This window comes from Salmo salar, chromosome ssa04, assembly GCF_905237065.1.
Source record: "Salmo salar chromosome ssa04, Ssal_v3.1, whole genome shotgun sequence".
Lineage (NCBI taxonomy): Eukaryota > Metazoa > Chordata > Actinopteri > Salmoniformes > Salmonidae > Salmo > Salmo salar.
The window spans coordinates 51,205,037-51,233,008 of NC_059445.1; the positions used below are offsets into that span (position 1 = coordinate 51,205,037).

The 27,972-nt window shown below is 46.4% G+C and overlaps 1 protein-coding gene across 6 annotated transcripts in view; it reads right to left on the reverse strand.

The window, feature by feature from the left end:
- LOC106603380 (glutamate receptor 3) overlaps nucleotides 1-27,972 on the reverse strand; it is a 119,172-nt gene that overhangs the window by 63,844 nt on the left and 27,356 nt on the right. For all 6 annotated transcript variants that reach the window (XR_006769638.1, XR_006769639.1, XM_014196980.2 and 3 more), the window contains exon 3: nucleotides 10,912-11,151. Coding sequence is in view for 4 of the 6 variants with exons in the window: in XM_014196980.2 (XP_014052455.1) it covers nucleotides 10,912-11,151 (240 nt within the window). In the remaining 2 variants the exon portion in view is untranslated. The remainder of the gene's footprint in view (nucleotides 1-10,911; nucleotides 11,152-27,972) is intronic.

Sequence of the window (27,972 nt, forward strand, 5' to 3'; positions counted from 1 at the left end):
GTGTTGATCCTAACTGACCTAAGACAGAGAATTTTTACTAGGATTAAATGTCAGGAATTGTCTAAAACTGAGTTTAAATGTATTTGGCTAAGGTGTATGTAAACTTCCGACTTCAATTGTATATCATTAATCATATTGAAATCAGGCTACTATGTGTAATTTCTGGCTCAATGTGTTTCATGATGTGTGACAACATGTGCACAATGATGTGCCCAATCTGTGATTCAGTGCATTATTATTGAGTAAACATAAAATGCCGCCTCAATAGCTTATATACAGCCATAGGTGATAATATCTCGCTAGGAGCTGATCCATTGTCAGTATTGTTGAATAATAATATTATAAGGTAAGATATGGATGGAGAAAGCTGATCTGAGAGCAGCGCTGCTTTTCTTAAGATCCCATTAGTATCAACACATGGTCTAATGACACGGTACCTCTATACGTGCTTGTTTGGAAAACACTCTTCAAAATTTTGCCTTTTATATAACGATGCATCTGGTAAGAATCATCATAAAGTTACAGCGCATTCGGAAAGTATTCAGACGCCTTGACTTTTTTTACATTTTGTTACGTTAAATCCTTATTCTAAAATGTATACAATACATTTCTTTCCTCATCAATCAACACACAATACCCCATAATGACAATGAAATACCTTATTTACATCAGACCCTTTGCTATGAGACTCTATATTGAGCTCAGGTGCATCCTGTTTCCATAGATCATCCTTTGATTGGAGTCCACCTGTGGTCAATTCAATTGATTGGACATTATTTGGAAAGGCACACACCTGTTTATATCAGGTTCCGCAGTTGACAGTGCATGTCAGAGCAAAAACCAGCATTGAAGGTCCCCAAGAACACAGTGGCCTCCATCATTTTTAAATGGAAGAAGTTTGGAACCACCAAGACTCTTCCTAGAGCTGGGCAATCGGGGGAGAAGGGCCTTGGTCAGGGAGGTGACCACAAACACGCTGGTCACTCTGACAGACCTCCAGAGTCCCTCTGTGGAGATGGGAAACCTTCCAAAAGTACAACCATCTCTGCAGTACTCCACCAATCAGGCCTTTATGGTAGAGTGGCCAGATGGAAGCCACTAGTCAGTAAGAGGCACATGACAGCCTGCTTGGAGTTTGCCAAAGGCACCTAAAGGACTCTCAGACCATGAGAAACAAGATTCTCTGGTCTGATGAAACCCAGATTGAATTATTTGGCCTGAATGCCAAGAGTCATGTCTGGAGGAAACCTGGCACCATCCCTAAGGTTAAGCATGGTAGTGGCAGCATCATGCTGTGGGGATGTTTTTCAGCTGCAGGGACTGGGAGACTAGTCAGGACTGGGGGAAAGTAGAGAGAGATCCTTGATGAAAACTTGCTCCAGAGAGCTCAGGATCTCAGACTGGGGCGACGGTTCACCTTCCAACAGGACAACGATCCTAAGCACACAGCCAAGACAATGCAGGAGTGGCTTCGGGACAAGTCTGATTGTCCTTGAGTGGCCCAGGCAGAGCCCGGACTTGAACCCGATCGAACATCTCTGGAGAGACCTGAAAATAGCTGTGCAGCGATGCTCCCCATCCATCCTAGATCTGCAGAGAAGAATGGGAGAAACTCCCCAAGTACTGTACATGTGTGCCAAGCTTGTAGTGTCATACCCAAGAAGACTCGAGGTTGTAATCGCTGACAAAGGTGCTTCAACAAAGGACTGCGGAAAGGGTCTGAATACTTATGTAAATACGATAAAGTTTTTTTTGTAATAAATTTGCACAAATTTATAAAAACCTGTTTTGCTTTGTCATTATGGGGTATTGTGTGTAGATTGATGAGGGGAAACAACAATTAAATTAATTTTAGAATAAGGCTGTATCGTAACAAATTTGTGGAAAAATTCAAGGGTTCTGAACATTTTCAGAGTACATCGCAACTGGGAAAGGAGGCCCAAAACCATAACTGGAAAACCAGAAAAGAAGGGAATTTGAGGAACAGCAACAGAACCAAGAACTAAAGTGATCTCTACTGTTCCGGAACATAATTGTTATTTTAAAAGCATGGGAACCAGTTAGTACATTTGTTTTACATTTCTGACATTTTTCTAGTCCCACAGAAAAACGGCAACAAAGCACCTATGGAAAGTCCTCACTCTGTCATGCAGAAACTTCTTCCAGTGTCTGTCTGTCAGCTGAAAATCTTTGCCAGTGTTTGTAGGTGTTTAGGATACCTGTAACGGTCGTCGTACGTAGTGGACCAAGGCGCAGCGGGTTGAGTGCTCATAATGACTTTTATTGAACACAAACAAAACAAGAAAACGATCGAACGAACAGGATTACAGGCTAAAACACACAGCTATGCAACCACAACTTCCCACAAAGGAACAGGTGAAACAGGGCTACATAAGTATGACTCTCAATCAGCAACAACGATGTACAGCTGTTCCTGATTGAGAGCCATACCAGGCCAACACAAAGAAATACAACATAGAAAACCATAGAAATACAAAACAAGAACATTACCCAAAAACCCCGGAACACATAAATCAAACACCCCTCTTACATAAATACATATCCCATAAACCCCGAACCACATAAAACAAATACCCCCTGCCACGTCCTGACCAAACTACAATAACCAATAACCCCTTATACTGGTCAGGACGTGACAGTACCCCCCATCCCCCCAAAAGGTGCAGACCCCGGATGCACCTCACACAAAAATAAACACAAAATAAACCCCCAAAACTAAGAGGAGGGAAGGGAGGGTGGCTCCCGTGCTACACCCCCCCCCTCCCCAATCCTCCTACTGTGGTGGTGGCTCAGGCTCTGGCCTTAGTCCACCACCTAACCTGTCCACCCTCGCAGAATACCTCTGGCTGAGGCACGTCGCTGTAGACCTCGGGCAGAAGGATGATTCTGGGAGCTCCGGACTGTAGGGCGACTCTGGGAGCTCCGGACTGTAGGCCGTCTCACTCGGTTCCGGACTGTGGGCCGTCTCACTCGGTTCCGGACTGTGGGCCATCTCTAGATGAGGTACTGTCGCCAGAAGCTCTGGACGGGGTACTGTCGTCGGAAGCTCTGGACGGGGTACTGTCGTCGGAAGCTCTGGTCGGAAGCTCTGGACGGGGTACTGTCGTCGGAAGCTCTGGACGGGGACTGCGCACTGGAAGCCTGATGCGTGGGGCTGGTAGTGGAGGTACCAGACTGGACACGCACCACAAGGCTAGTGCGAGGAGCAGGAACAGGACGAGTTGGACTGGGCTGACGCACCGGAGGCCTGGTGCGTGGTGCTGGCTTTGGATGTGCCAGACTGGAAACACGCACCTCAGGGCTAGTGCGAGGAGCGGGAACAGGATACACTGGGCCGTGAAGGCGCACTGGCGGTCTTGAGCGCAGTACTGGCACCACCCTTATTGGCTGGATGCCCGCTTCCCCCTGGCAAATGCGGGGCGCTGGCACCGCGCACACCGGCCTGTGAATGCTCGGCCTCGACGCTGTGCGCATCACCCTATAGCACGGGGCCTGACCAGTAACAAGCTGCCTCCGATAAGCACAGGGAGTTGGCTTGGGGCTTAACCCTGGCACAGCCAAACTACCCGTGTGCCCCCGGCACAAAAATGTATTGGGGCTGCCTCTCATGCATCCTACGTTGGGCCCGCTCTTCGCTCCACTTTCGCCGTTCCTCCCTCGCTGTCTCCACCTGTTTCCATGGCAGGGTCTTGTCCCCTGCCATTAGCTCCTCCCATGTCCAAAATATCCTCTACTCCCTTCTCTCCCTGGCCCAGGATCCTTCCTCTTCCTGGGCCTGCTGCTTGGTCCGTTGGTGGTGGAAAGTTCTGTAACGGTCGTCGTACGTAGTGGACCAAGGCGCAGCGGGTTGAGTGCTCATAATGACTTTTATTGAACACAAACAAAACAAGAAACCGATCGAACGAACATGATTGCAGGCTAAAACACACAGCTATGCAACCACAACTTCCCACAAAGCGACAGGTGAAACAGGGCTACCTAAGTATGAGTCTCAATCAGCAACAACGATGTACAGCTGTTCCTGATTGAGAGCCATACCAGGCCAACACAAAGAAATACACAACATAGAAAACCATAGAAATACAAAACAAGAACATTACCCAAAAACCCAGGAACACATAAATCAAACACCCCTCTTACATAAATACATATCCCATAAACCCCGAACCACATAAAACAAACACCCCCTGCCACGTCCTGACCAAACTACAATAAGCAATAACCCCTTATACTGGTCAGGACGTGACAATACCTGCCCTCCGAAGAATAGCCTACTGTACTAACATTACACACCAGGCCTTAACTAGCATGATTCAGAAGATAGGGAGAGAGATTTTTGTTAATTGGAGAATAATGGATTTATTAACTACAAAAAGATAAGAAGTGTTTTTAAGTCTGTTGTTGCTCTGCACACACAAGCTTGTTGGCTAGCTCTGGTCTAGCGTAAAGCCAACCGTGGCAAGTTCAAAGATATTCAAAGTTCCTGTATTGAAGCTGCTCCTCTGCAGGTATAATTATGTGGGCCTAATTCAAATAATGCATGTCGTAACAAGATGACCAGCGCATCATGCCAAGCCTCCTACCACCCTCTCTTGCTCTCTGCCTACCCATGTTTGTATTTGTCTTCGTATTTATTATGGATCCCCATTAGTTCCTGCCAAGGCAGCAGCTACCACTCTTCCACATTAAGGCACTTACAGTACATTACACATAAAATAAAACATAAAACAGTACATCACATAACATTATTACAACACTACATATCATGGGGACATGCATTATCATGCTGAAACATGAGGTGATGGCTGCGTATGAATGGCACGAAAATGGGCCTCAGGATCTTGTCACAGTATCTCTGCACATTCAAATTGCCTATACCATAACCCCACTGTCACCATGGGGCACTCTGTTCACAACGTTGACATCAACAAACCGCTCGCCCACACAACGCCATACACGCTGTCTGCCATCTGCCCGGTACAGTTGAAACCGGGATTCATCCGTGAATGTTTTATTTATTTTATTTAACCTTTATTTAACTAGGCAAGTCAGTTAAGAACAAATTCTTATTTTCAATGACGGCCTACCCCGGCCAAACCCTAACCCGGACGACGCTAGGTCAATTTTCAGCCGCCCTATGGGACTTCCAATCACTGCCGGTTGTGATACAGCATTGAATCGAACCAGGGTCTGTAGTGACACCTCTAACACTGAGATGCAGTGCCTTAGATCGCTGCACCACTCGTGAAGACTTCTCCAGCGTGCCTGTGACCATCAAAGGTGAGAATTTTCCAACTGTCGATTACGACGCCAAACTGCAGTCAGGTCAAGACCCTGGTGAAGAAAACGAGCATGCAGATATGCTTCCCTGAGACGGTTTCTGACAGTTTGTGCAGAAATTCTTTGGTTGTGCAAACCCACAGTGTCATCGGCTGGATGTGGAGGTCCTGGGCTGGCATGGATTAGTATTACATACATAGTATGCGGTTGTGCGGCCGGTTGGACGTACTGCCAAATTCTCTTATGATAGAGAAAATAACATTTAATTTTCTGGCAACAGCTCTGATGGACATTCCTGCAGTCAGCATGCCAATTGCAAGCTGCCTCAAAACATGAGACATCTGCACATTTTAGAGTTGTCACACCCTGATCTGTTTCACCTGTCCTTGTGCTTGTCTCCACCCCCCTCCAGGTGTCACCCATCTTCCCCATTATCCCCTGGGTATTTATACCTGTGTTTTGTCTGTCTGTGCCAGTTCGTCTTGTTTTGTCAAGTCAACCAGCGTGTTACTCTGTGCTCCTGCTTTTTCCCTCTTCTCTGTGTTTTGCTAGTCCTCCTGGTTTTTGACCCTTGCCTGCCTTGACTCTGAACCTGCCTGCCCTGACCTCAAGCCTGCCTGCCACTCTGTACCTCCTGGACTCTGACCTTGTTATGATCTTTTTCCTGTCCACGACCATTCTCTTGCCTGCCCTTTGGATACTAATAAATATCAGAGACTCGAACCATCTGCCTCCCGTGTCTGCATCTGGTCTCGTTCTGTGCCCTTATAAGAGTGGCCTTTTATTGTCCCCAGCACAAGGTGCACCTGTGTAATGATCATGCTGTTTGATCAGCTTCATGATATGCCACACCTGTCAGGTGGATGGATTATCTTGGCAAAGGAGAAATGCTCACTATCGGATGTAAACAAATTTGTGCATAACATTTGAGAGAAATAAGCTTTTCGTGTGTATGGAACATTTCTGGGATCTTTTATTTCAGCTCATGAAACATGGGAACAACACTTTACATATTTCGGTTCCAACCCCTATGCAACAGTATGTTGTGGCACAATATCGTAGCCTACTATCATACTATTCCATGTGGTCAGCAGCACAGCACAATCACAATATTTTCCTCCCATTCCACTACATGCTTGAATGTGCCTGGAGACATGGTGACCATTTGGGGCCTCTGGCGGAGTGGGCAGGCTTGGTTATATTCAGGGGGAGAACAGGGGCACTCAGGGAGAACAGATGCCCCAGCTGTAGAGTCACCATCTGCTGTGAATGCACAATGCTCTATGAGTCAGCGCTTTTCACCAATGAGGTCATCCCACAGTCCATGCACACAGAGAGAGCCTTACAAAAACACAAACAACAAGACCAGGCTCACCTTTTACAAATGAAAAGCCCACCCACCCATACAGTACAATACACCACCTCGTTTTTACCTTCATCTCATATTCTGACTGAGAACTCTGACTGAGCGTGCCATTTTTAAAACACGCTGTACAGTACCTCCATAAAGTTTCAGTTGATCTAAAGCTTTGCAGTCAATAGACCTGTATCATCTATCTCTAGAGTAAATATAGTTGGGCATTCAAAAAGGATTTGTTTGCCGTCACAGAATCGTCCAAGGACACAGAGCTCCAAATTGGACCGACCCAATGTTCTCCATGTTTCGTGTCTGGTTGGGCCCCCCTAAGAGAGGGACCACACAGACAGGCGGAAGGCAGAGCCAGTGATGGGGAAGAAGAGATAAACAGCGTTTAGCCACAGCAGGCTGCCTGTGCTCATTGATTTGTACAGCGGGGCCCGGTCCGGGCTGGAAGTGAAGATGGAGTAGAGAGATCAATGAGATGGAGAGGACAGGAGAGGCTGGTTTGTGCCGCTCTCTCTTTCTCTTTCTGTTTCTCTCACTCTGTCTGTCTCTCTCTCTCTCACTCACCCACACTGTGTTAATGAGCCTGTGCCTGACTGCTGAACGCAGCCATTTAGCACTGTGCAATTAATCAGACTTTTCCCTGCAGAGAGGAAGCCAGTAAGACTTCCAGCAGGGGAGCACCGTGATTTTACTCCATACATGCAATTTCCACCTCAAACCCTACCTTCCCCTACTGTCAAGGGGACCAGAGAAAAGCTGTAATTTTGCCTGTACTATTGTAGTCTTTGGTTAAGATGATTTCATAAGATTATTCCAAAGCAAGCAACAAAAAGTTTACTACAAAGACCTATATCCTACAAGAAAGGGGTCAGTCAGTAAATATTACAGTATTTACACAGTATGTTAGTCACATAAAATGACTAATAAAAAGTAGACCCTCTCACAGCAGTGTGTGTCTGTTTGTGGATATTATATGAAAAGGGTTTTTGATTTCTCATATAAAAAATGTATCCGCTTTAGGGCATATTCAACAATATATTATTCAAAACACAAACACTAACAGGTTCTAGCACTGAGTCAAAGGCACAAATCAATTCCATTCAAACACACTACTTTATTGCTAATTTTTCTTAAAGGACTTGAGGTGCAGGGTATACAAACTAAACCCCATTTCTGTAAACAAGAACTAGTGGTGAAGGACTCAAAACACTCTTCAAGGTCTCAATAGCAAAATCAATGGAATTTAGATTCAACAGAACAATGGATACGGAAGTTTCTAGGCATTTCCAGCATGATGGTGAGGTGGAATCAATGTGATACAGAGGTTAAAAGAGGAGAATATGAATGCCGGTGTGAGAGACACTCACTAAGAGGCCAAATCCCATTTGAAATGGAATGCTGCATGGACATGGAAGGCAGGGTCAGAACCTCTGGCCGTTTATTTTCCTCCACACTCAGTCTCACAATCCCAGTGAAAATGTAGGCGGGAGATTGCTATTTTATTGTACCTTGCCATAGTAACAAATCTTCCTATTACAACCCAGTGTCTCAGAGCCTAAGCAGAGCTTACAGCCATGATGGGGTTAACCTCACTGGGATCCAGGAGAGTGGATTTGCATCCTTTACTATTTCCATTTTCATGCCTTTTGTTGTTATTTCAAGCTTGAGAGGGGAAGGGACTAGACTCACTAGAGTTATGTATATTTTTCTTCCTTTGATTTCTTGGTTCCTTTTGTTTGAGTGTCTCTGTTCAGGTGTGTTTGATGGCTTTTGTCATCAGTGATGGAGAAATCATCCCACTGGAATTTTGAGAGCCTCCCCAATTTCAAAAAGCTTCCTCTTGTTTTTGTAACAGGAAGTCCATATCAATGTTACCCAATAGTAAAGTGCCATTTAAAATGTCATTTTTAAAAGGTGTAATTTAGATGAGTGGTGATCACTGTAGAGCCTAAACACTATGTTCTGATCCATGTGGGGAACAGAACAGAGAAGCGTTGGTAAGAACAGGAGGAGCAGGAGGGCTCTCTAGCCTTTCTTGCCTCAGAGCAAACACAAGCTGTGTGTAAGGCATACACAGCACAGCATGTGGGGTAAGAATCCAAACGACAGTGGCTCAAGTGCCAATGTTGCTGTCAGCCAAAGGCCCATTGGACCGAAAATCCATTCCCTATGACACAAACACTGCAGTGAGTTGATGGGGCTCTCCACTCCTGTCATCCGTTGGGCGGGTTGGAGTTATGTTTTTTTCTTTACTGCTTTCTTGTCATGCTGTGGAAATGGGGAGTGTGTTACAGATGGTAGCGATCTAGCCCAGACACAGCAGGTGGAAGGGCCTCCATAAGTCAAGTAGAGCTGTAAAGGTGCGAATCAGGAGACACATGGAGGAAGGTTGATTGTGCCCGAGAGAGACAATAAACCCCGTAATCACCTTTCCTCCAACATAGCAGCCAACCAATTATCAGCTGGTACGGCCTGCAGCAGACACACAGACACTAAGAAACACCATCCATGTTCATGTTTCTGACAGGCGGACTCCAATTTCAAAGCAATTGGCACTTTCTTAATATGGTTTAGGAAGGGATAGGACATCTGGAACACCATAAAGAAAGGATGTTAGCTATTACCATCTCAGTTAGGCTTGTGTGCTGTGGTGGTGAAGACGGGAGATTTCTTTTTAAACTACCGTTTTGAAATAAACCTACTCAATTATTTGAGAAAATATGTTGGAAGTGAGCAATCTTTTTTTCTAGTTGAAAGTTGAACAAAATGGTTTGATGAGAACCATTGACAATCCTGTCAACGTGGGTGATGGATAAAGCACCCACCATACTGGAGTTAATGCAAGCCAGCAAGGAAACCTCTTGAACGCACTGTAAAAGCTGGCTCAATGTAGGCTTTAAAAGCACTTTGAATGCACTCTATATAAAACCAGTAAACGATCCCAATACAATTAATAGCCCTCCCCATCGCTATAAATCTAAAGTGGTACAGAATATGGTCTATTCTGAGAAAATACTTTATGTTTTGATAAAGCTCAACGGTATTGGTGTTAGGAACCTCCCATGGGCCACAGAGGATAAAGACTACAACTAAGATCTCCTATAGCCAGAGGAAGAAGTGGAAAATGGTTTACACTTTAGTTTTACACTATAGTGAATGGTAAATAGTGGTTAGAGCATTGGGCCAGTAACCGAAAGTTTGCTGGATTGAATCCCCGAGCTGACAAGGTAAAAATCTGTTGTTCTACCCCTGAACAAGGCAGTTAACCCACTGTTCCCCGGGTGCTAAAGACGTGGATGTCGATTAAGACAGCCCCCCGCACCTCTCTGATTGAGGGGTTGGGTTAAATGCGGAAGACACATTTCAGTTGAAGGCATTCAGGTGTAGAACTGACTAGGTATCCCCCTTTCCCCTAAATGATACACAAGAGAGAAATGCTGTGTAATTGTTAGCCTCAGCATTTTCTCCTACCACCAGTATCTAATTACAGCAACAACATGGTACTGTAAACAGAATACCTGTTCCTGTACAGTATGTCTCTCTCTACAGCCAGCTTTACAGTACAGTAGCCTGGTCCAGGACCAGGAATTTCCCACCCTGACAGATTGGAGTGTCATTAGTGTTCTGTCTTAAGGCTGAACTCTCCAGATGTCGACCTTTACAGAGCAGGATGGAGACCTCTGCTAGCTCCCTCCATCAGCCCATGGCTGCTGCTGGGGTACAGTGGAGAGGGAAAGGGGGGGGGGGCATGAAGGACGTGTAAAAGTCACATTGTGTTGTGGCTCCTTTATGTAATCCAATTACAGTCTAAATGATATTCAGAGGATTAGAGGCTGGTAGCGTATTGACTCTGAGGGAGCTCCTCAGTCACACTACATCACAGCAACAGTCACACAGATAGGAACATCACCTGCCTTGGACTCATTTACTGAAGCAGCCAGGGGCCTGTTTAATGTGGAAGCCAAGGAAAAGCCTCCAGACACTAAAGCACTTTAGGCATCATTACAGGCCCAGATTTAAAGCTTTTAGATCACTCTTAAAATGAAGACTGGGGATCAGAGGATTTCCACACTGAGGGGAAATAATTATATACTTCATGGCTTAATGTGAGGTGACATGGGTGGAGGAGAGAGGAGCTATGGCTTTACAAGCCAGAGAGCCTCTATGTACAGTATAGTACAGTATCTCATGTGTGTTGCCAATGCAATGAAGTCTGTCAGACTGTTAGCCAGGCTGTTTCTTACCCCTCTCAGTGTCGTAGAGGTAGACAAACTTCTCCCACTTGTAGTGGGCCAGCAGGCTGAGGACAGCTCCCCGTAGAGGAGGCCTCATCTGGATGACAAACTGCACATCGGCATCGGCGGGGAAGCTGGGTGTGATGAAGGAGGTGTGCAGAGCCCCACAGAACGAGGTCAGCGTGTTCATGGACTTCTGGTCGTAGAAGCCGAAGATGGCGTACACTCCTCTGGAGAACTGGGAGCAGACTGGACAAACAGACAGACAAACAGACAGAACAGTCAGTTCTGGGTCGGAACATAGTCAGCCTAGAAATACAAACAGTCTGTTTGAGTAAGTTCAGGTGAGGGCCAGAACTCAGAACACAGTCAACCAAACAGGTTGGTTAGGATTAGGACACAGTCAATCAAGCCTCCAGGCAGATCACAAGCAGTCAAATAAGGTCATCTCTTCCCACATTCAGACATCCAGGTGAGGGCCAGAACACAGTCAACTACACACACAGTCCAATAAGGCCATATCTCTCCCTGCAGTCATAGAACATAACACATAACCTGACATTTATTTATTCATTTATTGACTGAGAACACATTCTCATTTACAGCAACGACCTGGGGAATAGTTACAGGGGAGAGGAGTGGGGATGAATGAGCCAATTAGAAGCTGGGGATGATTAGGTGGCCATGACGCTATGTGGGTCAGAATATTGTAGGATGTAGAGGTGATGATGAAGTAATAGAGAATTCAAGGGAGTTCATTTGTAGAAAATGAACTATTACTTGTAAGGTTGTGAAGGGAATTTTAACAGGCATTAATCTTTATAAATAGGGAAATAAATGGTGACTATTTGAATAAATGACAGCCGTGTGGGATGTGCGTTCCCATGGTAGTCCTCTCTGCCTGTCTGTGCCCTTCACTTCTCCTTGGACTCAATGTATCTGCTTGGTTAATCAACTAGAACTAATGGGGGAAATCAGTGCACTGGCCACTGCTCTTAATGGATAAATACCTCCTACCACCATGCAGGACGCAGGCAGGCGATGTTTCAGCATAGGGCTGTGCTCGCTGGTCGCTGCAGTATAAATTGATTTATAAGAAGCTGCTACATAGGGCCATCTGTGGGGCTGATGAAAATTAGCTCTGGCTATAAACACTATGTACAATTCACCGGGTACTTGGTCTAACAAGGTGTAAATATTAGATTTTTACACAACAAATAGGTGAACAAACCTCTCTTGTGAATGTACAAAAGTTTTTAAACAAGCTCCTATGTCCCTCCTTATCTCGGTCTCCTATAAATGCTTGTTTTAAGTGGAATGGACGTTTGTGAACCCTGAATAACAACTCTACTGATAACAACTCCACTGTCCCACACCATCTGGCTGATTCCTCAAGCTATTTGCCCTCTGTGGACTGTGCTCCTCCTCTCCTCTCTTCACCTGACTGACTTCTTTATTAGAAAATGAAAATGTTGCTGAAAATGTTTTTCACAGGGTGGTCTGCTCTTGTTTTCAGCATGCAAAATTAGAAAAGGAAAGAAATAACCATTGAAAAGGAATGCAGTACTAGAGCTTATAGAATAAATAGGGGCCTAACCTTCAAATAAATCTCTTGGAAACCTTGAAACACCACAGCATTGTTGCTGCATAAAACTAGAAACACTGACCTTTGGAGTGGATTGGTAAAAAGAGAACAGTCTGGAGACGCACCTGACTCATTTCGCGCTTCTGCTGCATGTTACACAACACTGGTTTAAAGGCATCTCAGCATCATTCCTCCATCAAGCCAACCATTCACTACACATTTCTCTACCCATCTATCATGCTTCAATTCAACCACTTATCCATCCATCTATGAATCATCCTTCCCTCCATCCATCCGTTCATGGCCTTCTCCTTTGGTCTGTGCACACATCAGATGAATGTGTGTTTGTTCTGGGGCCAGGGGCAACACCAGCATAATGACTCTACTACAGCAGGTGTCTGTCTGTGTGAAGGTAAAGCATTCCATCTGCTTGGAATAACTAGTGACAGATGAGGCTGAAACCACTGCACGTGGCAGGAATCGACATGAGGCTGTTGTGGCATTGTTTCTTAGTCTAATCATATTATTTTTTCTGCAGAATTGAAGCACCTTTTTTAATTGAATGGGTTCTCCTCCCTCTCCCTTTGAAGAGGCTTAAGAGATAGGCATATGAGAAAATGTCAGAGTAGATTCCCATGCACTGCTACTCCGCATATACAGTACCACAGCCTTTCTCAAAGCCAGCCCATGGCCTAAACAATAACAACCACACACTCCTTAGCTTGCAAACCTGACATACCACAGACCTGATATATCGACTAATAGACACATGCAACTGAGACACATTTATTTTTAAAGACAACCAATTCCAAGTCTATGGATTTTGACTCAAGACAAAGGCTGTTTTCTCCAGTACATACCAAGGGAGCCAGGCTCTGGTGATAAAAAATAGAATCCCTTCCAAGCCTTGGTTTTCAATTCACGGAAAATATTGGATTTGTAATTTTCCACGGCAAAGGGAAGGCTTTAACTCATGCTATCAATACATACTGTAGCTTTAAACAGCCACATCATAATAATGCAGTGCTAGCATGTTTGACGCAGAAAATGGTAATAGCTCCTGTTTCGTCAAGGTTACATATAGCCCCAATTCTCCTTCTGCACGAATGAGATCATCATCTGGCTCTGGGAGTGGACTAGCTGCTGGTATAACATCATCTGGCTCTGGGAGTGGACTAGCTGCTGGTATAACAACATCATCTGGGCTCTGGGAGTGGACTAGCTGCTGGCGTAACATCATCTGGGCTCTGGGCGTGGACTAGCTGCTTGTGTAACATCATCATCTGGCTCTGGGAGTGGACTAGCTGCTGGTGTAACATCATCATCTGGGATCCGGGAGTGGACTAGCTGCTGGTGTAACATCATCATCTGGCTCTGGGAGTAGCTGCTGGTATAACATCATCATCTGGGATCCGGGAGTGGACTAGCTGCTGGTGTAACATCATCATCTGGGATCCGGGAGTGGACTAGCTGCTGGTGTAACATCATCATCTGGGATCCGGGAGTGGACTAGCTGCTGGTATAACATCATCATCTGGCTCTGGGAGTGGACTAGCTGCTGGTATAACATCATCATCTGGGCTCCTGGAGTGGACTAGCTGCTGGTATAACATCATAATCTGGCTCTGGGAGTGGACTAGCTGCTGGTATAACATCATCTGGGCTCTGGGAGTGGACTAGCTGCTGGTATAACATCATCATCTGGCTCTGGGAGTGGACTAGCTGCTGGTATAACATCATCTGGGCTCTGGGAGTGGACTAGCTGCTGGTCTAACAACATCATCTGGGCTCTGGGAGTGGACTAGCTGCTGGTATAACATCATCATCTGGGATCTGGGAGTGGACTAGCTGCTGGTATAACATCATCATCTGGCTCTGGGAGTGGACTAGCTGCTGGTATAACATCATCATCTGGGCTCTGGGAGTGGACTAGCTGCTGGTCTAACAACATCATCTGGGCTCTGGGAGTGGACTAGCTGCTGGTATAACATCATCTGGGATCCGGGAGTGGACTAGCTGGTGGTATAACATCATCATCTGGGATCCGGGAGTGGACTAGCTGCTGGTATAACATCATCATCTGGCTCTGGGAGTGGACTAGCTGCTGGTATAACATCATCTGGGCTCTGGGAGTGGACTAGCTGCTGGTCTAACAACATCATCTGGGCTCTGGGAGTGGACTAGCTGCTGGTATAACATCATCATCTGGGATCTGGGAGTGGACTAGCTGCTGGTATAACATCATCATCTGGCTCTGGGAGTGGACTAGCTGCTGGTATAACATCATCATCTGGGCTCTGGGAGTGGACTAGCTGCTGGTCTAACAACATCATCTGGCTCTGGGAGTGGACTAGCTGCTTGTATAACATCATCATCTGGCTCTGGGAGTGGACTAGCTGCTGGTATAACATCATCTTGGCTCCGGGAGTGGACTAGCTGCTGGTATAACATCATCTGGGCTCTGGGAGTGGACTAGCTGCTGGTATAACAACATCATCTGGGCTCTGGGAGTGGACTAGCTGCTGGTATAACATCATCTGGGATCCGGGAGTGGACTAGCTGCTGGTATAACATCATCATCTGGCTCTGGGAGTGGACTAGCTGCTGGTATAACATCATCATCTGGGCTCCGGGAGTGGACTAGCTGCTGGTATAACATCATCATCTGGGCTCCGGGAGTGGACTAGCTGCTGGTATAACATCATCATCTGGGCTCCGGGAGTGGACTAGCTGCTGGTATAACATCATAATCTGGCTCTGGGAGTGGACTAGCTGCTGGTATAACATCATCTGGGCTCTGGGAGTGGACTAGCTGCTGGTATAACATCATCTGGGCTCCGGGAGTGGACTAGCTGCTGGTGTAACATCATCATCTGGGATCCGGGAGTGGACTAGCTGCTGGTATAACATCATCATCTGGCTCTGGGAGTGGACTAGCTGCTGGTATAACATCATCTGGGCTCTGGGAGTGGACTAGCTGCTGGTCTAACAACATCATCTGGGCTCTGGGAGTGGACTAGCTGCTGGTATAACATCATCATCTGGGATCTGGGAGTGGACTAGCTGCTGGTATAACAACATCATCTGGGCTCTGGGAGTGGACTAGCTGCTGGTATAACATCATCTGGGATCCGGGAGTGGACTAGCTGCTGGTATAACATCATCATCTGGCTCTGGGAGTGGACTAGCTGCTGGTATAACAACATCATCTGGGCTCTGGGAGTGGACTAGCTGCTGGTATAACATCATCATCTGGGCTCTGGGAGTGGACTAGCTGCTGGTGTAACATCATCATCTGGGCTCCGGGAGTGGACTAGCTGCTGGTATAACATCATCATCTGGGCTCTGGGAGTGGACTAGCTGCTGGCGTAACATCATCTGGGCTCTGGGAGTGGACTAGCTGCTGGTATAACAACATCATCTGGGCTCCGGGAGTGGACTAGCTGCTGGTATAACAACATCTGGGCTCCGTGAGTGGACTAGCTGCTGGTATAACATCATCATCTGGTTCTGGGAGTGGACTAGCTGCTGGTATAACATCATCATCTGGGCTCCGGGAGTGGACTAGCTGCTGGTATAACATCATCTGGGCTCCGGGAGTGGACTAGCTGCTGGCGTAACATCATCTGGGCTCTGGGCGTGGACTAGCTGCTTGTGTAACATCATCATCTGGCTCTGGGAGTGGACTAGCTGCTGGTGTAACATCATCATCTGGGATCCGGGAGTGGACTAGCTGCTGGTGTAACATCATCATCTGGGATCCGGGAGTGGACTAGCTGCTGGTGTAACATCATCATCTGGGATCCGGGAGTGGACTAGCTGCTGGTGTAACATCATCATCTGGCTCTGGGAGTGGACTAGCTGCTGGTATAACATCATCATCTGGGCTCCGGGAGTGGACTAGCTGCTGGTATAACATCATCATCTGGGCTCTGGGAGTGGACTAGCTGCTGGCGTAACATCATCTGGGCTCTGGGAGTGGACTAGCTGCTGGTATAACAACATCATCTGGGCTTCGGGAGTGGACTAGCTGCTGGTATAACATCATCTGGGCTCTGGGAGTGGACTAGCTGGTGGTATAACATCATCATCTGGGCTCTGGGAGTGGACTAGCTGCTGGTATAACAACATCATCTGGGCTCCGGGAGTGGACTACCTGCTGGTATAACATCATCTGGGCTCCGGGAGTGGACTAGCTGGTGGTATAACATCATCATCTGGGCTCTGGGAGTGGACTAGCTGCTGGCGTAACATCATCTGGGCTCTGGGAGTGGACTAGCTGCTGGTATAACATCATCTGGGCTCCGGGAGTGGACTAGCTGCTTGTATAACATCATCATCTGGCTCTGGGAGTGGACTAGCTGCTGGTATAACATCATCTGGGCTCTGGGAGTGGACTAGCTGCTGGTCTAACAACATCATCTGGGCTCTGGGAGTGGACTAGCTGCTGGTATAACATCATCTGGGATCCGGGAGTGGACTAGCTGCTGGTATAACATCATCATCTGGCTCTGGGAGTGGACTAGCTGCTGGTATAACATCATCATCTGGGCTCCGGGAGTGGACTAGCTGCTGGTATAACATCATCATCTGGGCTCCGGGAGTGGACTAGCTGCTGGTATAACATCATCATCTGGGCTCCGGGAGTGGACTAGCTGCTGGTATAACATCATAATCTGGCTCTGGGAGTGGACTAGCTGCTGGTATAACATCATCATCTGGGCTCTGGGAGTGGACTAGCTGCTGGTATAACAACATCATCTGGGCTCCGGGAGTGGACTAGCTGCTGGTATAACATCATCTTGGCTCCGGGAGTGGACTAGCTGGTGGTATAACATCATCATCTGGGCTCTGGGAGTGGACTAGCTGCTGGCGTAACATCATCTGGGCTCTGGGAGTGGACTAGCTGCTGGTATAACATCATCTGTGCTCCGGGAGTGGACTAGCTGCTGGTGTATCATCATCATCTGGGATCCGGGAGTGGACTAGCTGCTGGTATAACATCATCATCTGGCTCTGGGAGTGGACTAGCTGCTGGTATAACATCATCTGGGCTCTGGGAGTGGACTAGCTGCTGGTCTAACAACATCATCTGGGCTCTGGGAGTGGACTAGCTGCTGGTATAACATCATCATCTGGGCTCTGGGAGTGGACTAGCTGCTGGTGTAACATCATCATCTGGGCTCCGGGAGTGGACTAGCTGCTGGTATAACATCATCATCTGGGCTCTGGGAGTGGACTAGCTGCTGGCGTAACATCATCTGGGCTCTGGGAGTGGACTAGCTGCTGGTATAACAACATCATCTGGGCTCCGGGAGTGGACTAGCTGCTGGTATAACAACATCTGGGCTCCGTGAGTGGACTAGCTGCTGGTATAACATCATCATCTGGCTCTGGGAGTGGACTAGCTGCTGGTATAACATCATCATCTGGGATCTGGGAGTGGACTAGCTGCTGGTATAACAACATCATCTGGGCTCTGGGAGTAGCTGCTGGTATAACATCATCATCTGGGATCTGGGAGTGGACTAGCTGCTGGTATAACAACATCATCTGGGCTCCGGGAGTGGACTAGCTGCTGGTATAACAACATCTGGGCTCCGTGAGTGGACTAGCTGCTGGTATAACATCATCATCTGGCTCCGGGAGTGGACTAGCTGCTGGTATAACATCATCTGGGATCCGGGAGTGGACTAGCTGCTGGTATAACATCATCATCTGGGCTCTGGGAGTGGACTAGCTGCTGGTGTAACATCATCATCTGGGCTCCGGGAGTGGACTAGCTGCTGGTATAACATCATCATCTGGGCTCTGGGAGTGGACTAGCTGCTGGCGTAACATCATCTGGGCTCTGGGAGTGGACTAGCTGCTGGTATAACAACATCATCTGGGCTCCGGGAGTGGACTAGCTGCTGGTATAACAACATCTGGGCTCCGTGAGTGGACTAGCTGCTGGTATAACATCATCATCTGGCTCTGGGAGTGGACTAGCTGCTGGTATAACATCATCATCTGGGCTCCGGGAGTGGACTAGCTGCTGGTATAACATCATCTGGGCTCCGGGAGTGGACTAGCTGGTGGTATAACATCATCATCTGGGCTCTGGGAGTGGACTAGCTGCTGGTATAAAATCATCATCTGGGCTCCGGGAGTGGACTAGCTGCTGGTATAACATCATCATCTGGGCTCCGGGAGTGGACTAGCTGCTGGTATAACATCATCTGGGCTCCGGGAGTGGACTAGCTGCTGGTATAACATCATCATCTGGCTCTGGGAGTGGACTAGCTGCTGGTATAACATCATCATCTGGGATCTGGGAGTGGACTAGCTGCTGGTATAACAACATCATCTGGGCTCCGGGAGTGGACTAGCTGCTGGTATAACATCATCTGGGCTCCGGGAGTGGACTAGCTGCTGGTCTAACAACATCATCTGGGCTCTGGGAGTGGACTAGCTGCTGGTATAACATCATCATCTGGGCTCTGGGAGTGGACTAGCTGCTGGTATAACACCATCTGGGCTCTGGGAGTGGACTAGCTGCTGGTATAACATCATCTGGGCTCCGGGAGTGGACTAGCTGCTGGTATAACAACATCATCTGGGCTCTGGGAGTGGACTAGCTGCTGGTATAACATCATCATCTGGCTCTGGGAGTGGACTAGCTGCTGGTGTAACATCATCATCTGGGCTCTGGGAGTGGACTAGCTGCTGGTATAACACCATCTGGGCTCTGGGAGTGGACTAGCTGCTGGTATAACATCATCATCTGGGATCTGGGAGTGGACTAGCTGCTGGTATAACAACATCATCTGGGCTCCGGGAGTGGACTAGCTGCTGGTATAACATCATCTGGGCTCCGGGAGTGGACTAGCTGCTGGTATAACATCATCATCTGGGCTCCGGGAGTGGACTAGCTGCTGGTATAACATCATCTGGGCTCTGGGAGTGGACTAGCTGCTGGTATAACATAATCTGGCTCCGGGAGTGGACTAGCTGCTGGTATAACAACATCATCTGGGCTCCGGGAGTGGACTAGATGCTGGTACAACATCATCATCTGTGCTCTGGGAGTGGACTAGCTGCTGGTGTAACATCATCATCTGGGCTCCGGGAGTGGACTAGCTGCTGGTATAACATCATCATCTGGGCTCTGGGAGTGGACTAGCTGCTGGCGTAACATCATCTGGGCTCTGGGAGTGGACTAGCTGCTGGTATAACAACATCATCTGGGCTCCGGGAGTGGACTAGCTGCTGGTATAACAACATCTGGGCTCCGTGAGTGGACTAGCTGCTGGTATAACATCATCATCTGGCTCTGGGAGTGGACTAGCTGCTGGTATAACATCATCATCTGGGATCTGGGAGTGGACTAGCTGCTGGTATAACAACATCATCTGGGCTCTGGGAGTAGCTGCTGGTATAACATCATCATCTGGGATCTGGGAGTGGACTAGCTGCTGGTATAACAACATCATCTGGGCTCCGGGAGTGGACTAGCTGCTGGTATAACAACATCTGGGCTCCGTGAGTGGACTAGCTGCTGGTATAACATCATCATCTGGCTCCGGGAGTGGACTAGCTGCTGGTATAACATCATCTGGGATCCGGGAGTGGACTAGCTGCTGGTATAACATCATCATCTGGGCTCTGGGAGTGGACTAGCTGCTGGTGTAACATCATCATCTGGGCTCCGGGAGTGGACTAGCTGCTGGTATAACATCATCATCTGGGCTCTGGGAGTGGACTAGCTGCTGGCGTAACATCATCTGGGCTCTGGGAGTGGACTAGCTGCTGGTATAACAACATCATCTGGGCTCCGGGAGTGGACTAGCTGCTGGTATAACAACATCTGGGCTCCGTGAGTGGACTAGCTGCTGGTATAACATCATCATCTGGCTCTGGGAGTGGACTAGCTGCTGGTATAACATCATCATCTGGGCTCCGGGAGTGGACTAGCTGCTGGTATAACATCATCTGGGCTCCGGGAGTGGACTAGCTGGTGGTATAACATCATCATCTGGGCTCTGGGAGTGGACTAGCTGCTGGTATAAAATCATCATCTGGGCTCCGGGAGTGGACTAGCTGCTGGTATAACATCATCATCTGGGCTCCGGGAGTGGACTAGCTGCTGGTATAACATCATCTGGGCTCTGGGAGTGGACTAGCTGCTGGTATAACATCATCATCTGGCTCTGGGAGTGGACTAGCTGCTGGTATAACATCATCATCTGGGATCTGGGAGTGGACTAGCTGCTGGTATAACAACATCATCTGGGCTCCGGGAGTGGACTAGCTGCTGGTATAACATCATCTGGGCTCCGGGGAGTGGACTAGCTGCTGGTCTAACAACATCATCTGGGCTCTGGGAGTGGACTAGCTGCTGGTATAACATCATCATCTGGGCTCTGGGAGTGGACTAGCTGCTGGTATAACACCATCTGGGCTCTGGGAGTGGACTAGCTGCTGGTATAACATCATCTGGGCTCCGGGAGTGGACTAGCTGCTGGTATAACATCATCATCTGGGCTCTGGGAGTGGACTAGCTGCTGGTATAACAACATCATCTGGGCTCTGGGAGTGGACTAGCTGCTGGTATAACATCATCATCTGGCTCTGGGAGTGGACTAGCTGCTGGTGTAACATCATCATCTGGGCTCTGGGAGTGGACTAGCTGCTGGTATAACACCATCTGGGCTCTGGGAGTGGACTAGCTGGTGGTATAACATCATCATCTGGGCTCTGGGAGTGGACTAGCTGCTGGTATAACATCATCATCTGGGCTCTGGGAGTGGACTAGCTGCTGGTATAACATCATCATCTGGGCTCCGGGAGTGGACTAGCTGCTGGTATAACATCATCTGGGCTCCGGGAGTGGACTAGCTGCTGGTATAACATCATCATCTGGGCTCCGGGAGTGGACTAGCTGCTGGTATAACATCATCTGGGCTCTGGGAGTGGACTAGCTGCTGGTATAACAACATCATCTGGGCTCCGGGAGTGGACTAGATGCTGGTACAACATCATCATCTGTGCTCTGGGAGTGGACTAGCTGCTGGTATAACATCATCATCTGGGCTCCGGGAGTGGACTAGCTGCTGGTATAACATCATCATCTGGGCTCCGGGAGTGGACTAGATGCTGGTACAACATCATCATCTGTGCTCTGGGAGTGGACTAGCTGCTGGTATAACATCATCATCTGGGCTCCGGGAGTGGACTAGCTGCTGGTATAACATCATCATCTGGGCTCCGGGAGTGGACTAGCTGCTGGTATAACATCATCATCTGGGCTCCGGGAGTGGACTAGCTGCTGGTATAACATCATCATCTGGGCTCTGGGAGTGGACTAGCTGCTGGTATAACAACATCATCTGGGCTCCGGGAGTGGACTAGCTGCTGGTATAACATCATCCCTGTGATCATGGCCTGGTCTGGCAATGGGGACGCACAACACTTTCTTTATTACAGGAGTGAATCAAAGCCCCGGGTGACAGGCCCTGTTCTACTGTTCTAGGGTAATTCACAGCTGTGTTCTATATGCCCACTAGCCTGGTTGCCATCTCTGTTCAGCTATTACATTCCACTCTTTGCCACTCCTGTCATTAGACAGAGACTGGCCTTTCGGCAGTATTCAAATATGACTATTCTATCATTAATGGGGAGTACAGAAAATTCCCCTTTATTTTATTTTTACTACCAGCCAATGTGAGCACAACATAGTGAACACTGTAGCCTATTTTATATCCAGGAAGCAAGAGCAAGGCAAGGTGCCTCTTTCCTCCAATATATCCATTTTTTTATTGATCAAGTGACCTATCTATATTGCTACTTCTGGGACACGGATATTGGTTCAAGAGCTATAAGGGATTGAACGTCATTTGTAATAAGGGTCACATGGAGAAAATTGGACCTCTCTGAAATAAAAATGAATGGCCCTCTCTTCAGCCAAATACATTTTACTTAAACCCTCCCTGAACGCTTGAAAGAAAACAAGTGACCCTCCCCTATACCCAAAATAACAATTCAAATAAAGTGGATAGCACAGAACACCGCTTACCCTCATTTCTTGGACAGACCAGCGATTTTAGAAACGTTTCTTCATCCTGTCAGCATTACATGGCAATATAGGAATTTCGATAACGCACAGGGCTGTGGGCCAGAAGGTTGTGGGTTCACAGACCACCACGGACAAGAGTAGGGGTGGAAAGATCTCCATCAGTAAAAGGATTGCATGAATCTATCATCGTATTTACAGGGCCGCCAAAAAAATGCATTTTAGAAATATTTAAGGCAATTCTACTTATTTTTACATACTAAGAGAATATTTTTAATACCACACAAATTACCGGAATTACAGGCTAAGAATGGAAAGAGAGATAGGCCTGTGTACATAGTACCATATTTGTCCAATGCCAAATAAGTGTATCTTGTTTGCAATGAAACTGTTCCTGTTTTGAAATAATTAAATCTGAGACGTCATTAGGAATCTGAGCATGGTACTTTTAAAAGTTAGGCCTACCTTCCATCCCAGACAGTAGGCCCACCAATGCAGAGAAATGAAAGCTTTAACTGCTGGTAATTCTTCTTCCGTAGCTTAACCCAACAAGAGAAGGTCACACAGAAGTGTTTCCCTAAAAGCTGTCTGGGTTGAAACATATTCTATTGTACAGAAAAGCTTAATCAATTGATAGTGACAGAATTTGATTACTTCCCAAGCAGTCATTTTTTTTTGTCTCCTGGCTATAGAAAGTCATAGCTCAGCCTCAATGTCAAAGAAACAAAACAATGATATCCCCATATGCATCGGAGTCACGTCTTTTCTGGGTATTTTACAGCTTGTTTCTAGCATAAAGCATCGCGGACCAAAGCACTGTTATAGATCACTTTATATAATCGGATATTTTTTATTTTCTTCAAAATCTTGAGCTAACAATGGGTAGGCCTGTGCTTTTTGCCATTTTCTTAAATACCCCCTCAATTCAAATTCTGGTTTTAACTTAACAGCCCTTCACTGACACGGAGGTAGGCTATTTAAAGAGTGCATGGTGGGTGGAGGAATTGGCCAACTAATCTATGTACAGTGCCTTCAGAAGGTATTCATACCCTTTGACTTATTCCACATTGTGTTGTGTTACGGCCTGAATTCAAAATGGATTAAATAGATGTTTTCCTATCTACACACAATACCTCATAATGACAAAGTGAAAACATGTTTTGATAAATGTTTGTTAATTGTATTGAAAATTAAATGAATACATATCTAATTTACATAAGTATTCACACCACTGAGTGAAATCACCTTTGGCAGCGATTACAGTTTTGAGTCGTTCTGGGTAATATTTTGCCAGTGCTCAGCTCCATTTCGTTCTTATTCTGAAAATCTCCCCAGTCCTAAACGATTACAAGCATACCCATAACATTTTAGTAATTTAGCAGAAACTCTTATCCATACTTACAGTAGTGAGTGCATACATTTTCATACTTTTCTTTTTTTCATACTGGTCCCCATGGGAATCAAACCCACAATTCTGGCGTTGTAAACACCATGCTCTACCAACTGAGATACACAGGAACACATGATGCAGCCACCATTATGCTTGAAAATATGCAAACTGGTCCTCAGTAATGCGTTGTATTGGATTTACTCCAAACATAACACTTTGTATTCAGGACAAAAAGTTAATGGCATAACACATTTTTTTTTGCCATATTACTGTCTTTTTGAAAACAGGATGCATGTTTTGGAATATTTGTATTCTGTACAGGCTTCCTTCTTTTCACTCTGTCAATTAGGTTAGTATTGTGGAGTAACTACAATTTTGTTGATCCACACCCAGTTGACCTCATGGTGAAATTCCTGAGCGGTTTCCTTCCTCTCCGGCAACTGAGTTAGGAAGGACGCCTGTATATTTGTAGTGACTGGGTGTATTGATACACCATCCAATGTCTAATTAATAACTTCACTATGCTCAAAGGGATATTCAATGTCTGCTTTTTTGTTTGTTACACCCATCTACACCCAATAGTGCCCTTCTTTGCGAACCATTGGAAAACCTCCCTTGTCTTCGTGGTTATAACTGTGTTTTGAAATTCACCTTATAGATAATTGTTTGTGTGGGGTGCAGAGATGATGTAGTCATTCAAAACACATGTTTAAACACTATTATTGCACACAGAGTCCATGCAACTTATTATGTGACTTGTTAAGCACATTTTTAGTCCTGAACTTATTTAGGCTTGCCATAACAAAGGGTTTGAATACTTATTGACTCAAGACATTTCAGCATTTCATTTTTTATTAATTTGTCATTTTTTGGGGGGGGGAAACATAGTAACACTTTGACATTATGGGGTATTGTGTGACAAAAAAAAAGTTAGTTTAGGCTTAATGTGGAAAAAGTCAAGGGGTGTGAATACTTTTTGAAGGCACGTTACATAGCAGCCTAAAGGCTAATTTCGTCTGTCAAACAGGTAGGCCTACCTTGTATTTCTTAAAAAGGAAGAAATAGGCTCCAACACAAACCCCTCTTGTTGTTAGCAAAGTCAAATTAAAATGAAAACGGTTTAAATTATGCCTACTCGAATTTGCCTACTTTCAGCACCATGAGCTGTCCATTTCCGTTTGATTGTGCCGCGACTGCTGCTTCAAATTTCAGTACCACAATGTAAGTTACTAGAATCTGGCTTATTGTGAGGTCAATCACGCTGATAAATACAGTGCATTCGGAAAGTATTCAGACCCCTTGACTTTTCCCAAAATTTTTAACGATACAGCCTTATTCTAAAATTGATTACATTTGGGGGGTTTTCCTCATCAATCTACACACAATATCTCATAATGACAAAGCAAAAATAGTATTCTATACATTTGTGCAAATGTATTAAAAGTAAAAACCTGAAATATCACATTTACAACGATTACGTAAATGTATATCCATCCTTAAGAGGAATAGAGAGGATGGAAGAGAGAGAGAGAGGCCAGTGGAGATGCCAGCGGACGCGGAGATGCATGAATTAAGCAAGAAGGGAAGAGTGAAGACAGAGATGTGTAAATTAAAAGTTAATTCATAGGCTGGGATATGAATCTCCCATTCGTATGCTAGCCTATATATTAGCCCTAGCCTACTACAGTGAATTCAGGCGACCACCACCTGTGCTACAGTATGACAAAAACAATGTTTTTTTCAGACGCATGTTTTGTGCTAATGACTTGAAGTTCAGCACAGCCAAATGTGTCAATTTAATTAAATGGGCAATAAAAAGGTATAGTGTTTAGGCATATTTAATGATACCCTGGCTGTAGGCAACAGATCGCAAGGCAGGCAATCCCCGATTCCCCACTGAACTCCTTTTTGGAAATGGCAAGTTCACTCTCTCATCCATAAACGCATATCAAGTGCAAGTGCACTGTCCAGAAGCTCACACCAGCAGGATGGGGGGCCTTTTCATTATGAGAAAAGTCTACCGTGGATCGCAAAAATAATTTCCACAATTTAAATATTAGGCCTATGGGGACACCTATACATTTGGCAGCCAAGCACGAGTGATCAGTGTAGCCTTTTATAGTCTAGGCAGGCTTCCGTCATAGACTCAATTGAATTAAAGAAATTACAGAGGGCATGAAAATAATTACAGGGGGAAGTTTGGAAAAACGAATGGCAATTCAGAAAGTATCCTAAAGTAGCTTGTGTGGACTCATCTTAATAAGAGAGGAGGGACTAATATTATAACTGAAATGAGCGTAACAAAATTGTAAAAATGTCATGATGATTAGCAAATGCAAGGAATGACGACAGGTGCCAGTTTTGCTTTTCTTCCCTCTCATAATGGGATGAAACTGAAGCAAACGTAGTGTAAGGTTCTGTATTTATTTTCTTAGTCAACCATGTGTTCCGTTTCATTGTGTTCTTAAACGTAGCCCTGTCTTTAATTTTTGTTCATTGATTTCACCTGTGTTAGTTACTCACCTGGTCTCATCAGCTCCTTATTTAGTTCAGTTCATTCTGTTTGTGCCTTGGTGAGGTATTGTTTGTTTAGATTCTAAACTCATCAAAAAAAAGAAATGTCCCTTTTTCAGGACCCTGTCTTGCAATGATAATTCGTAAAAATGTAAATAACTTCACAGATCTTAATTGTAAAGGGTTTAAACACTTTTTCCAGTGCTTGTTCAATGAACCATAAATAATGAATGAACATGCACCTGTGGAATGGTCATTAAGACTCTAACAGCTTACAGATGGTAGGCAATTAAGGTCACAGTTATGAAAACTTAGGACACTAAAGAGGCCTTTCTACTGACTCTGAAAAACACCAAAAGAAAGATGCCCAGGGTCCCTGCTCATCTGTGTGAACATGCCTTAGGCATGCTGCAAAGAGGCATGAGGACCGCAGATGTGGCCAGGGAAATAAATTGCAATGTCCGTACTGTGAGACGCCTAAGACAGCGCTACAGGGAGGCAGGACGGACAGCTGATTGTCCTCGCAGTGGCAGACCACATGTAACAACACCTGCACAGGATCGGTACATCCGAACCTCACACCTGCGGGACAGGATGGCAACAACAACTGCCCGAGTTACACCAGGAACGCACAATCCCTCCATCAGTGCTCAGACTGTCCGCAATAGGCTGAGAAAGGCTGGACTGAGGGCTTGTAGGCCTGTTGTAAGGCAGGTCCTCACCAGACATCACCGGCAGCAACGTCGCCTATGGGCACAAACCCACTGTCGCTGGACCAGACAGGACTGGCAAAAAGTGCTCTTCACTGACGAGTCGCGGTTTTATCTCACCAGGGGTGATGGCCGGATTCGCGTTTATCGTTGAAGGAATGAGCGTTACACCGAGGCCTGTACTCTGGAGCGGGATCGATTTGGAGGTGGAGGGTCCGTCATGGTCTGGGGCGATGTGTCACAGCATCATCGGACTGAGCTTGTTGTCATTGCAGGCAATCTCAACGCTGTGCGCTACAGGGAAGACATCCTCCTCCCTCATGTGGTACCCTTCCTGCAGGCTCATCCTGACATGACTCTCCAGCATGACAATGCCACCAGCCATTCTGCTCGTTCTGTGTATGATTTCCTGCAAGACAGGAATGCCAGTGTTCTGCCGTGGCCAGCGAAGAGCCCAGATCTCAATCCCATTGAGCACGTCTGGGACCTGTTGGATCGGAGGGTGAGGGCTAGGGCCATTCCCCCCAGAAATGTCCGGGAACTTGCAGGTGCCTTGGTGGAAGAGTTGGGTAACATCTCACAGCAAGAACTGTGAGAGTCCTAGTTGTGATTCACCCGCCTGTTTGCCTACCGGTGTATGACCATTGCCTGCCTGTGAACACGATTGAACACGAAATAAAACACCTGCAGCGCTCTGCGCGTGAATTTACACCTTTTTCTTCCCGAGTATTCATTACACGTAGCTAGATTGAATCTTGTAAACTAATATTTTCCGTATCATTCTAGCCACTTTGAACAACATGGTCTTGCATTGTCA